The sequence below is a fragment of the Trichoplusia ni genome, chromosome 9 (assembly GCF_003590095.1).
Source record: "Trichoplusia ni isolate ovarian cell line Hi5 chromosome 9, tn1, whole genome shotgun sequence".
Lineage (NCBI taxonomy): Eukaryota > Metazoa > Arthropoda > Insecta > Lepidoptera > Noctuidae > Trichoplusia > Trichoplusia ni.
In genome coordinates this window covers 5,066,379-5,079,218 of record NC_039486.1, presented here as the reverse complement: position 1 = coordinate 5,079,218, position 12,840 = coordinate 5,066,379, and the positions used below count along the sequence as shown (strand labels likewise).

Genomic DNA, 12,840 nt, shown 5'->3' with positions numbered 1-12,840 from the left:
GTTTACTCGCGACTCATGACAGAGACAAGTGGAAGAAGAGTGGGGAGGCCTTTGCCCAGCAGTGGGACATTCCAGGCTAGTAATAATAATAATAATCTACTTTGGATTTTTCATCTCTGTTCTCCCATAGAGCGGAGGTGAATTATCCCTAGTAGATGCCCCATCACATTGTATATTAAAGTTCTCAAGAAGGCCTCTGTGCGTTGGACCTGTGACCCCGTTCACGCCTTTAAAAAGGACCGGGTCTCTTCTCTTGAAGTTAACCCGTGAATGAAAAGAGATACAAATAATAATAATAATGGTTTACTCATGTGTATTTATCGACTCTCTGCTGTCATCTCATAATTAAGTCCTTCCAATCCCGACCAATATTGCGGAAACCGTTATCATAAAAGTAGCTATGAGTTCAATTCGCCTTACATAAGCTATCATAATAATGCAGTTGGAGCGAAACGGGACCAAACTACTGAACTGGTTTTGTGGGATATTGCATTGTATTACCAACTATGTAATGTTTTAAATTCAAAAATAATAATAATAATAACGGCGTAGAGCGGTATCTTGCTTCCAAATCGGCAATAGTCTTATACTTTTAGATACGATGGTAGACTCCCAGGTTTCTTTGCTGTAAGGAGTCTGCGTTAATAGGAGCCTGCATTCCTCTTTCGCTAAGAAAATAACCGGGGTAGTAAATGGTGGCCGAGTCGAGTAAACTTCAATCTCAGTAGTTTAATAATATTCTGATGGACAAGTATCTATTGAATTAGTACGTGACTCATACACCCTTATCATGAGCCAGGTATCAACTTGGCTTATCTAGCTTACAATTCCAGATTAGGTTTATTTAACAATTTAGTTTACTGGATTACTACAAATAATAATACCTGACATTTCACATCACTAGATGAAGACCTCTTTTAACCCATTTAATATTGGTTCCAAATTGATTTCTGCTTTTACCCTTTTTAATAGAGTTTTTTTTTTGGAAAATTGGCGTCGATACGTCTGTTTTTATTACGTATTAATATATTAATTGCTTTTTGAAATCGTTTTACTCTTGTTTTTGCTTATATTTGCAGTCACTTACTGGGTCTTTGGTTAATAAACTGTGACTGCGTAGTGTGTAATGCATTAGCAAATGCTTATATAGCCCACTGGGGAACACAGGGTCATTATACTATTACACGGAGCGACACAATTCATACCTACATATTGCAATTGTTTTTGTCCTTTATAAATGTAGCGTCGGTTATATTCAACACCGAGTTACTTATATGTATTTTTATTTATCGTATCACGTTCTTTTTTCTGTTTCTTTGAGTTAAGTTCAGTTGTATATATGAAACCAGCTGTTGCCCGCTGTTCGTCCACGTGGTTGGAAGATCTTGAACCGTTTTCGCAGCGCACGCAACGGAAGCCCTCAAAGATGAATAATTTTCCCCGTTTTTCCCACATTTTCCATTGTATCTTCGCTCCTTTTAGTCGCAGCGTGATGTTATATAGCCTATAGCCTTCCTTGATAAATGGGCTATTCAACACAATATTTTTTCAATTCGAACCAGTAGTTTCTTTGATTAGCGCATTCAAACAAACTCTTCAGCAACTCTTTAGTATAGATTTGCTTTAACTGTAGAACATGATTTGATAGAAATGATTTTTTAGTCTGTAGTTTGGATAATTAAAATAAAATCAATTAATGTGTTTAAAACGGGATAGTTAATGAGTAATAAAATAATGTTAGTAGGAGTAAAGAATAAACAAAGTTGTCTGCCAAAACGTAGACTAAAGATTAGACATTTGGAAGAGTTTTCAAGGCTACATGTATTTTTAGATTATGGTGTTATTGAACCTTAAACTTTGTTGATAACATACGTTAGTAATTTTATTTGGAAAAAGTAACGTTTCTAGATTTTTTGCATTCAATTTGATATTTCCTTTTGAACTAAATTGGCCCTGTTGCTGAACTTTCAATATGTCGGATCCAAAGCAAGTTTCAAATTGTCATAAGCATAAACATTTCTCTATATTTTCTGTCTTTTTAGGACTTTATTTTGTACAATGTAATGGACTTCATAAATAAATAAATAACATAGAATAAATATTGATAGTTTTCAGACTAAGAAGTCCGTAATTAAAATTAAGTGCTGTAATGTGATCTATGTAATATTAATTCTCATACATTGAAAAGTATTTTCTGCTATTTATCTATCTTTTCTTTATTTTCATTTTCACGACTAACTACATAAAAATTTAAATCTATTTACTGTACATACAAATTGACCCATTGCAAGCTTCGAAATAGATTCGATAATACTCATAAAGCGAAATAGAAAGTTAGCGGTAATCGCACTAGAGGGCACCGCTGTGTATCTGTTAGTTATGTAATATGTCAACATGAGTATACATAGTATACACCTCTCGGTTTATCATAGACAGATAAGTTAGCCCAGATCGGTTCTAAGACGTTTTACTTTGACATGTTTTTGAACGACGCCTATTAAAGGACCCGAAATTATCATACATTTAGTTAAAGAAGTTTCAAGCTGTGTTATATTATGGACTACTTTGACAGTAAGGTTCAACAGGGCCCCAATTCTGCTATTTACAGCGGCCGATGAATGAATGAAATTAGGTTCAAAATGTCAATTTTCGTATTCTCTTAAGCATTTTTCTACACAATAATTGAAAATTAGTACGGGACGGTATACTGAAGGTTATTACAATTAACTTCCAATTATTGTATTGGCGAAATGTTTAAGAGAATAGGAATAATTTCGAATTTAATGCAATTGCCATTCATTCATCCGCCATTGTAAAAAAGCAGATTCGGGCCCTGGTCTCCAATGCCTTTAAACACTTCTAAGAAATGCGTAACGTTACATGATAACATGTTTTGATGTTTTAATCGCTCGTATAGTAAGTAAAGAAGGAAGTATTTTATATTTGGTGTATGTCTAGCAAAGGCTGACCAGCTTTGTGTATTCTCAAAGCGTAGTCATTCTATGGCACTGACAAACCCCCAAATCCATTCCGGAATATTTATGGCCGTGACTTCTTCGCCCAAATCAAGATTAAACACATACTCACAACACACTATAATGCTCTATTCGGAGGCATATTGAATCGTATAAGGTTTGAATACGCACATTTTTTTGTAACTGTTGCTGCGTTATACAATTTCATATCATTAATTTTAAAATGAACACATGAATAGAGGCACATGCATAACCTAATCAACGATATATTGAGATATAGGGGCCTTACAATAAAATGTTAAGAAATAATTTAACTAATCTACACAACAGTTATCTAAGGTCATCTTTGGTTCGAGATTAGGAATTATAGTGGGTTCCAGTGAAATATGATTGTTGAACCTTGATAATGGTGATATCAAAGGTCTTCTATTTCTTATTAGAATTGGTTCAATGAAGTTATTGTGGGCTAAGTTCAGTAATGAAATCGACTTCTGAAAAATCTTTACATAAATGATCGTAACTCTGACTTTAATTTTCTACATACTTTAAATTAAATGACTTATTGTTGATTTTCTTGACTGGTTTTTGAGTATAATTTAAACTTTTGGATATATATTTTTTACAAAAAGAGATCGTGGTAAGCGTCTCGTTAACGATTGAAAAATGCAAAAAAATATTAAAATTTGTCATTGAAAGATGTCTAATAGAATTCGTTAAAGATACGATAATTTATACTGTTTGTTTAGATATATTACTGCATCAATCAGAATTGCGAGAAATAAATCCTGCTTGTTGTTAATTGTAGCTTCCCTATCTTGAATGAATCTTTCTTTATCATTACAACATCTATTAATGACAATGTAAGAAAACGAATCTTTTTCATTGAACTCATAATTTACAACGGTCTAATAAGTATTTTACGAGGGGCTCTTGTTAAAAATACTATAAAAAACAAAAACAGGAAAACTTTAAGTTCCAAAACAATTGATAAAGTGGCACGTATTTGTATTGCTTTTGGTTGTGTTATTCAATTTGCGAGGGGTCATATTATTACCGATAGTTTTGCAAAACATTGCCCCCACTACTAAGTTATTGTGACTCTTATTGCGCCCCTAATATGATAAGCATCTGTTTCTGCAAGAGAGTAGGGGAGTATACACAATAAATGTTTGAATTTCGGACATTTGTGTTCAAATATGTAAACCCGCTGTCGTACACTAAGATTAAGATTATGTTGTAACGTAAACATAGCTTTACATTTTTTTTTACAAAAAGAAAAGAAAAGAGAATCGTTTTTAGTAAACGATCTGACTGGATATTAGGACTTTAAGTAAAGTGAGTTTTCCTTGGCGTACAGTGACACAGGTTCAATCCTTGTTCGGGAAATGTTTATACGATCGGTATCTTTGAGTAACTGATTTTTTAATTTGTCATTCTGACAGAAGGAAATCTTGTTATTTAAACAAACACAGTCACAACAAGCGCGTGCTATTTTTTTCTTATCTATGTTTAATTTTTTTAACACTATCTAGACGCTCAGCAAAATAATGATATTAACAAAAGGAAACAATTCATTGAGGTCAGACAACTACTTAATATTTTTTCCTCACTTTGGTACGATGTTACTTCTTTGTTAGCTCAGCGTGTTATTGATTGTTGATATTTAATATACAACAAATCATCTACGTATTAATGGACTTTAAGTAATCGTGTTTTGTTTATTAATATGAGGTCGATTACTGGTTTAGAGCTTATCTCGAATGAAAATATCATTAATGTAGAAGAGAACTAAAAAACAACACAGATAACTAATGAGGGCATGAAATCTTTCAACACAATCATTAATAGATTGTATGCTAGTTAACGTATTACTCATAAACAAAGGGCAATATCATTATCTAACTAGTGTTAGTTTATTTACATACTGTCAGTGTTCGCTTACCTCCCGCCAAAATGCCATGTCGCACAGTGTAGTTGATGTCTTCAAAAGATATATTTAGAGAGTCCTCTACGAGAGACGTAGAGTTGGTCTCCTGGGACTCTGAGTGTTCGCTGGCCATGTTTCAAACAAAACTTCACTCACACAATGATAACTATATCACATCAGAACGCACTTTATCCATCGCGGGTTGATTTGAACAAAGAAACGTGATCTAAACAAAGGAGCGCCCAAGTTGCGTGTCGCCCTGGCGCGCGGACGGCGGATAGCGGACTGCGCTGCGTAGGCGGCGCGCGCTCGGCTCGCCTGCTGCCGCGATTATCGGTCGTTCTCCCCCACTCCCCACATGGCTGACAGCTGGCGAACCACGAGCTGTTTCGGTAGCCGTTATCTGCAACAGATAGAGCAGAACTGATAGAACAGCATATGACCAAAGACAGTCGCGAGTCGCAACACCAACGCAACAACGGTCAATGGAGCCCGACACCGAGCGCCTTTGTGTCGGCTGTAAACAATTGGCGAAGCGACTCGGTTTAATGATAAAATATCATTGAATATTGTTGTTTCTCGTAGTACCATCCGTGACAATTGCAAGTTATCAGTAAATTCTAAACATATACAAACAAACCGACATTTCTCATCGTTATTGCAAATACTATATTTGTATTATTCCTTGATGAGGACTAATTTGATATTTCCTATTTGAGATTTTTCTTACTGTTTTAATAACACAAACACCAAATGTCTTGGATATAATACAGATGGAGACGGTTAAGTTTATAAAATTACATATTGCATTAATTAATTTGGCTTACCTCAGAAGTAGGTACCTTAAAATTGCTAGAATGAAATAGTTTTCTTAATAATGTGACCCTTGAATTCAGTTGCTCCACTAAACCGCCAAAACCACTAAGCTACAAAAAAGTAGAGTTAACCAATTTATACGAACCACAATCTCTTTATCATTTATTATCTTGTCAGTTAGTCACCCATCAATGATCTGTCCACAAAATAGTAACGACCACTTAGCCCGAAGCCGGAGACCTCAAGATTTTGTCAAAGAGTATATAGCTATAAGAAGAACAGAAGCCAATATCTCCTATAAGATAAGTACCTACCTAATTTAAGTTTCAATTAGTATGTCGCACGCTGGATGACCTTTTATGCCATCAAATCGATTAGTTAAAATATCAGACACGAACACGCAAAACGAACTCGTAATACAGGGGATTCCGTAAAAATGGACCAAGAAAAAAGGAATTTGAAAAAAAATACACTTTTTGGGTGACCAGGCGAGGTGACCAGACTAAAAATTGCTTAACCCAGATATTTATTTCTGAAATTGATAATGGTAATGGAAAACGTTCGAATGTATGAAGAAGGTATGAAGATGACCGGTTGAAGTCACGTGACGTGCCGAAATTGTCATTTTCATAAAATAATTGACGCTATCAATTGTAGAAATATCATTTCACTGGTGACACACTGACGGACAATCAATGGGACCTCAGTAACATGGTTTTGTTTTTACCTTTGGTAAGAAATGGAATCCTAAATATTCTGCTTGTTGGTCTCCTTAAACTCGAGAACGATTGAAGCGATTCGGTCAGTTACAGACCGGTACTATTATGTTCCAATCAAATCCTTTTTCGTTCTTTGTATTGACAATTTATTTCACACACCAACAAAAAAAAACCAAAGAAATATCAGAATCGAAATCTAAATAATTCTCAAAGTTTCCTTATAGATTAAAATTATTACAATATAATAATAAATACTACGTAATAGATATTTCTATAAATAACAATTATTAATTATTTGTTTAGATGCGTGATAAAGCAATGTGCGTTATTGCCGCCCAGTTCTTTGTGATGAACTTGTGAGTCTTGCAACTTCGCAGCTTCGGTAACAATATGTGTCATGCATGTGAAAGTGTTTTACAATATTGAGTTGTTTGCAGTTATTGGTGATATAGTGTTATGTTTTTTTCAGACACTTCTTTTTCTCACGTTTTCTTATAGTCTTTTTTCTTGTTTGTTCATTTGTCGCTCTTTTTGGATTTTTGCAACTCCATTTTGAGGCACTTCCCGATAAGCCAGCAAACTAAAATTTTCAGGGTAGCTTTGAACCTGAAGACAATGCAATTTACAACTATAAGAACGGTTGGACTGATTTTGATAAAAATTTGAATGGAGTGACAGTAAAAACGTGGGCTTTTTTAAAGTGGTGTTGAGTCTACGCTTACAAAAGAACTGAAAGTGTGTTTCCGCAAAAATTATTATAGTTACATTAAGATGTGTTGGTAGTTCTTTCGACATAAAGATCATCACCTTATTATATTTTCTTTATTTTGGAATGCTGTTGAAGGATATGAATACGCAAGAAGCTCAATAAAATATAAATTAATTTTCCTATAAATTTCTCGATTAATCCTTTTAACTTCATAACAATATCTCTGTTGATGTAAAACACGAATAACAAAGTGATTACTCTAACGAGTACGTCAAAACTGCGTCTGTACATTATCAATGCAACATAAATAAAAACAAGAAAACAGTGTGCAATTATTATGATTTAAGAATTTAATACGTCACAGTTCAGACATTAGATTTATGGTATTTTATGTTTTTATGGAGAATAAAATGTATGACTGTTTCATATCAGGTACGTAAAATCTAAGCACTACAGAAAATAATTGTTCGACTAGTTTCAAACCGGGGGTAGTTTCAAAGTGTAGACCACTGTATTAAAGGTAGTATTGTAGTACCGTGTACCTTATCAATAATAATTATTACGACAATCACAATTATCTATAAAAATATAATAGTTTTTACGTTGGCGTAAAAATAAATTATCAACGTTTATCCTTGTTCCTTGTTCAATTGTATTTACCTGATTCTAAGCACGCGAAGTACAGTTTATTTTTATTTAAGTAGAGCAGTTGTTTAAGTAAATCGTCTTTGATCACATTTAATAACTTTTAGCTTAATAAGCCAATTGTGGTGCTTCTTTTTTTATAAAACAATTTTTTTTTGAGAATGTCGACAAAAGAGGTAACTGAAACTATAACGAGAGAGAAGGGGCCGATGTTGCCTTATGCGCTAACGAGTGTAACACGTTGCGTAAGAAAAAAACACTACTCCTAAGAAAGAAACTTAAAAAAAAAAAACCAGAAACAAGAGTCCACGTAAAACATTAAACTCCGGTATATTTTGAACAGGTTCTTTTTTTCTGGAAGGCAGGAAAATCTACAATACAAAATTTGCTTTGGTCAGCCGTCTAGCTACGTTTGTTAGGTTACGAAATTGGTCAATAGTTCGTCCCTATTTTTAGAGCATTCATGTTAATTAGGTTAAGGGAACCCCGGGCTATCTTATTCTTACGCATCTTTCCTCATGCGCATTTATTTTTACTAAATATTGACTCATAGATATCCTTATCATCAATTTTACAGCAATCCAAATTTTCGTATAACTGATATGGGAGATAATACACATTTAACCATCAGTGAGTGAATCATTCGATAATTATATTTTGTTTTTGTACTATTTTTAATTATGGGTCTGTCTAGAGTATATGATGATTCACATACCTAAAGCTTTTATTACAAATTTTACTCAAAATTTTTCCTCAACTTCTTGACTCAGCGACTAGTAGAGCTATCGTTTTTAATCCAGTGATCCATTTTAAACCTATGTAGATAATGTTTGCGTCGTACAAGGTCAATCAATCGATCATGTATTCCAATAAGTATACTGTCTGGTGTACCACTTACTAAAATTCGTTCTTACATGTCACCTTCTATCGACCGTCGGTGTAGCCGTCTATTTGACCTTTTACTTGGTTATTCAATATCCCCTGGAATACTTTAGCAAACAGTCTGTATATGTCCTATAGCTTACTAAAGCCTTCCCAATAAGATATGGCTTGAACAGTGAATTTGAATATTTGGGATAAGAATATTTGGACGATAGAACTCCTGAGCATTTTCGCCTCACCGTTTGTCAGAAGCGGTGTGAGCATAATAACATCATATCGTATAAATTAAAAAAGTACTATAATAATTACCAGCATTGGTCTGGGATGGGGTACCTCGTGCATAAAAAAATTATTAGAGAGATTAAATTTTTTAACAAGTTTCATAGTAAATCGAAAGCAAGTTGATTCCAACAGATTCAGTGTTTAATATAAGTAATTCACATTCAGACTGATTGGTCGTTTGTACCCAAAGCAGTTAAATCTTTACGTTTATAGCATTTCTGCTAAGTCGCAGGTACAACTGCTTGGAAACTGTAATCCAATTATCTTATGCAGTTTATTGGATAGTATCTGCGTTCCTTTTTGTTACTTGCGGTTAATGAGAAACACTGTTTCTTGCTCAACTTAAAGAAACTTTACATTTCGGGGAAATGTATTGGGTATTGATTTATTCTGCTGCTACTTATATCAAGGTAGGCACGATGTTTGAGCATTATAAAGAGGTAACGTGCAGCTTACTTTTGTCTTTATTATATTTGTCTGACAGTAAATCATCAACAAACTGTTTAATACACGACATAAATAAATATATTTGCATTTCTTCGTGCAGATATTATTTTATTATTTCCTAGCTTTGTTTGATTTGTTTTCTAGGTGCATTAGCTATTATTTAAGTCAATATCTGAATCATAACGTTAAACATCTCTTATCAGTTACGAACTTTCGTAGATTGATAACGAACGAATCACCATCAATAATCTTGTATGACTCAGAGACAATCTATAATGCATTATTAGATTGTCAAAAAAGCTAAATCTGTCACAATTGAGAGACATATTGACAGATTATAGATGATTCTACAAAATCTTGTCACTATAGTGAAATCAAGACATTGTGGATTTTGTAGATATATATCACAGCAATATCGAGATCATTTTTATATTTTTCTAGCTGTTGCCTCAGAGCTGCTAAAATCCAGATCACAAGTTATAATCCATGTGAATTTAGGTTATAAACTATCGTCTAAATACGTTCTGTGGCTTTTGCGTGAAAGAGTTACACATCCGTACATAAAAAGATTCGCGTTTATAATAAAAGTAGGATCTGTAAAGTTTATTCTATTTAAATCTCACGTATGCAAGTAAATACACTTAAATATGACTCTTTTCAACGTCACATGTGTGATCCTCTCAGATACACATGTTTACTACATATCGCTTTTGTATAACACTAACTGTCGATAACTGACAACTGTGATGAATCTCTAATTCTTCCATATGACGCGTGTGAGTTGTAAATTATCATATGAAACCAGCCTTTTAATGCACAATCATATGTTTAGACGACAAGTCACAGGGTTCATAATTTTCAATGAAATATTTTATAATTCTACCAGCGTTCAAATATACCACTGTTGGGCACAAGCCTTTTGTCATATACCTAAATAAGATTTATGGTCAATAATCACACCTGCAGGTCAGAGCAGAGCAGATTCTAGATTCTAATATTTATATCAAAATTAAATGCAAACATTTCTTCACCGTGGCTCGCAGCGGATGGATGCGGGCTGCTCAGGACCGGGATGGTTGGCGCTCTTTGGGGGAGTCCTACGTTCAGCAGTGGACGGCGATAGGCTGAGGTGATTATGATGATGATGATTTCTTCACCGTTGGTCAGTGGTGTCAACAAATGAAAGTACAAATAATAGTAAGTTATACCTACTTAACTATAACTTTAAAAGACACATGAGTAGTTAGCCTGCGTTGGGATCGCACCTGCACCTTGTGCAAATAAATCCACATGTCAAACCGCAAGGGCACCACAAAGCATGATGTTATATAAGATAACAGATATATGACCTATCTATTTATTATCTTTTCAACGTCATCAGCTGATAGAACGTAATAGCGCTGCGTCACTATGGGACTATAGAAATGTCACATACGTTGCAGTGTTTGAGAAGGTGGTATGTATCTCTGCTATGTAATATAATACGTACGTAAAATTTGAACCTTATGACTAAATCTCCGCGCTTTTAAATGTGTGTCAACTTATTCATAAATGTTTTTATTTTAATTGATAAGGCTAAACTTCCCGAAATAATATTTATTTTAGAAATATAATCAAACCTACAACTTTTTGCAGCCTGCAACTTCAACTAGAACATGTGTCTACTTACCATGGTGTTGCAAAGTAAGTCGGGTACAGCTCAACGTAAGTATTTCATTACTTTGAGTTAAAATGTAAGCAATATTAAACACTTGTGTAACATGAGGGGTCACTGCACCGTTTTCAATAAGACCGTCCATTGTACAAATAATGTGTAGAAACAATACATTGTGAATTATTCAATAAGTTGTTCTTTTCATATTAATTTATCTCCTTATTGTTACCACAAGCATAGAGATAAGAAAAATTGTGGATTTAATGATGCGAAAATTCTTATAAACTGTACAAGATACTTTTTAAATTATTGTCTGCACGGATAACCGAGTGGTGTAGATCACCAAGTCAAATCCACTGGGCGTAACGTGTTGCAGCTTCGATCCCCGCGTATTACAAGCACTAATGTGATCTAGGAATAAACTTTACAACGGATATAAACAACTAGTTGCCAATAAATGATAGTTTATAACTATTCAGAAAAGGTAATACATAAGCTATATACTTATATAATTGAGTAGACATTCTGTCGAATCGATCGCAGGTTAAGCTTCGCTTGACGCGGTTGGTCCGTAGATGGGTGACCATCTTTGTCATAACGAGTTCCTCCGTGTTTCGGAAGGCACGAAAAATTGTTGGTCCCGGCTGTTATTCCTACATCTTTGACAGTCGTTACAGGTAGTCAGAAGCTTGAAAAGTCTGACAACCAGTCTAACCAAGGGGTATCGTGTTGCCCATGTAACTGGGTTGAGGAGGTCCGATAGGCAGTCGCTCCTTGTAAAACACTGGTACTTAGTTGAATCCGGTTGGACTGGAAGCCGACCCCAACATAGTTAGGAAAAGGATAGGCCGATGATGATTCTGTCTACGTAACTGTATAAGTTTTTGAGTATCTACTTAATCAATTGTTTATATGTACAAGTAGTATCTGTAATAGTATCTTTTTACTTTGTAAAAGTAATGTGAGTCAGTTTCAAAGTCTGAATCATCTTGCCAGGTGTTTGATAAAACTAGTGATTTGTTTCAACTGACCGAGCGAGCTTTAAATATAGATAGTAAATAAATGACTACTAGGTCGCCAGTTTTTTCTTATAGTACCTATGTTACTCTTCTCATATACAATACGCTAAAGCCTGGAACCTGGGTGGTCACTTTTACTGTGTTAGCTACTAACGGACCAATAAGAGAAACATGATTTCATAACTGACCAAAAAAAATATCGTCGCTTTAAAACGTACGCCTGGCAATATATTTTAGCAACGCGTAGTAACAGTAATCATCAACACGAACAGGCGTTTGCGTTATTTAAGCGCCGTGTCTAAAACTAAGAGCAATTGTCAAGTCTATGACTTGCTCTATACCACCGATAAAATCCCACTAATATAAATTGCACACTCAAACGGCTGGACTGACAAAATCTTTATATGGAGTTATTTGAGAATCTGGATTGAAAATGTTTTATTTTATTCGCAAGTAGCACCGCGGGGCATAACTACTTATTAAATGTAAATTATTCGAATGTTGTAGCTTGTTTATAAAACAAATATTTATTTCATGGTTATCGTTTCTCCGCATTTACATTTTTACTTCTTAGGTGACAAGTGCTGGGATGCATTAAAATACATGCTTATTTTGACTTTCGAAGGAAAACGTTGTAAGGATTCCGGCAGTCCTGAAAATATTCAACGGTTAGACTCCTAGAAAGGGTTATACAATACATCATTCGCAAAATAAGACGAAAGATAAATCTCTTACCTATTTTAATGGCAAAGAAAAACACATATG

The 12,840-nt window shown here is 34.4% G+C and overlaps 1 protein-coding gene across 1 annotated transcript in view; it reads right to left on the bottom strand.

The window, feature by feature from the left end:
* LOC113497700 (ATP-binding cassette sub-family G member 4-like) overlaps positions 1-5,302 on the bottom strand; it is a 33,495-nt gene extending 28,193 nt beyond the window's left edge. Inside the window, exon 1 of the mRNA XM_026877389.1 lies at positions 4,918-5,302. Coding sequence (XP_026733190.1) covers positions 4,918-5,035 — 118 coding nt within the window. The 5' untranslated portion in view covers positions 5,036-5,302. The remainder of the gene's footprint in view (positions 1-4,917) is intronic.
* Between the last annotated feature and the right edge of the window lie 7,538 nt (positions 5,303-12,840).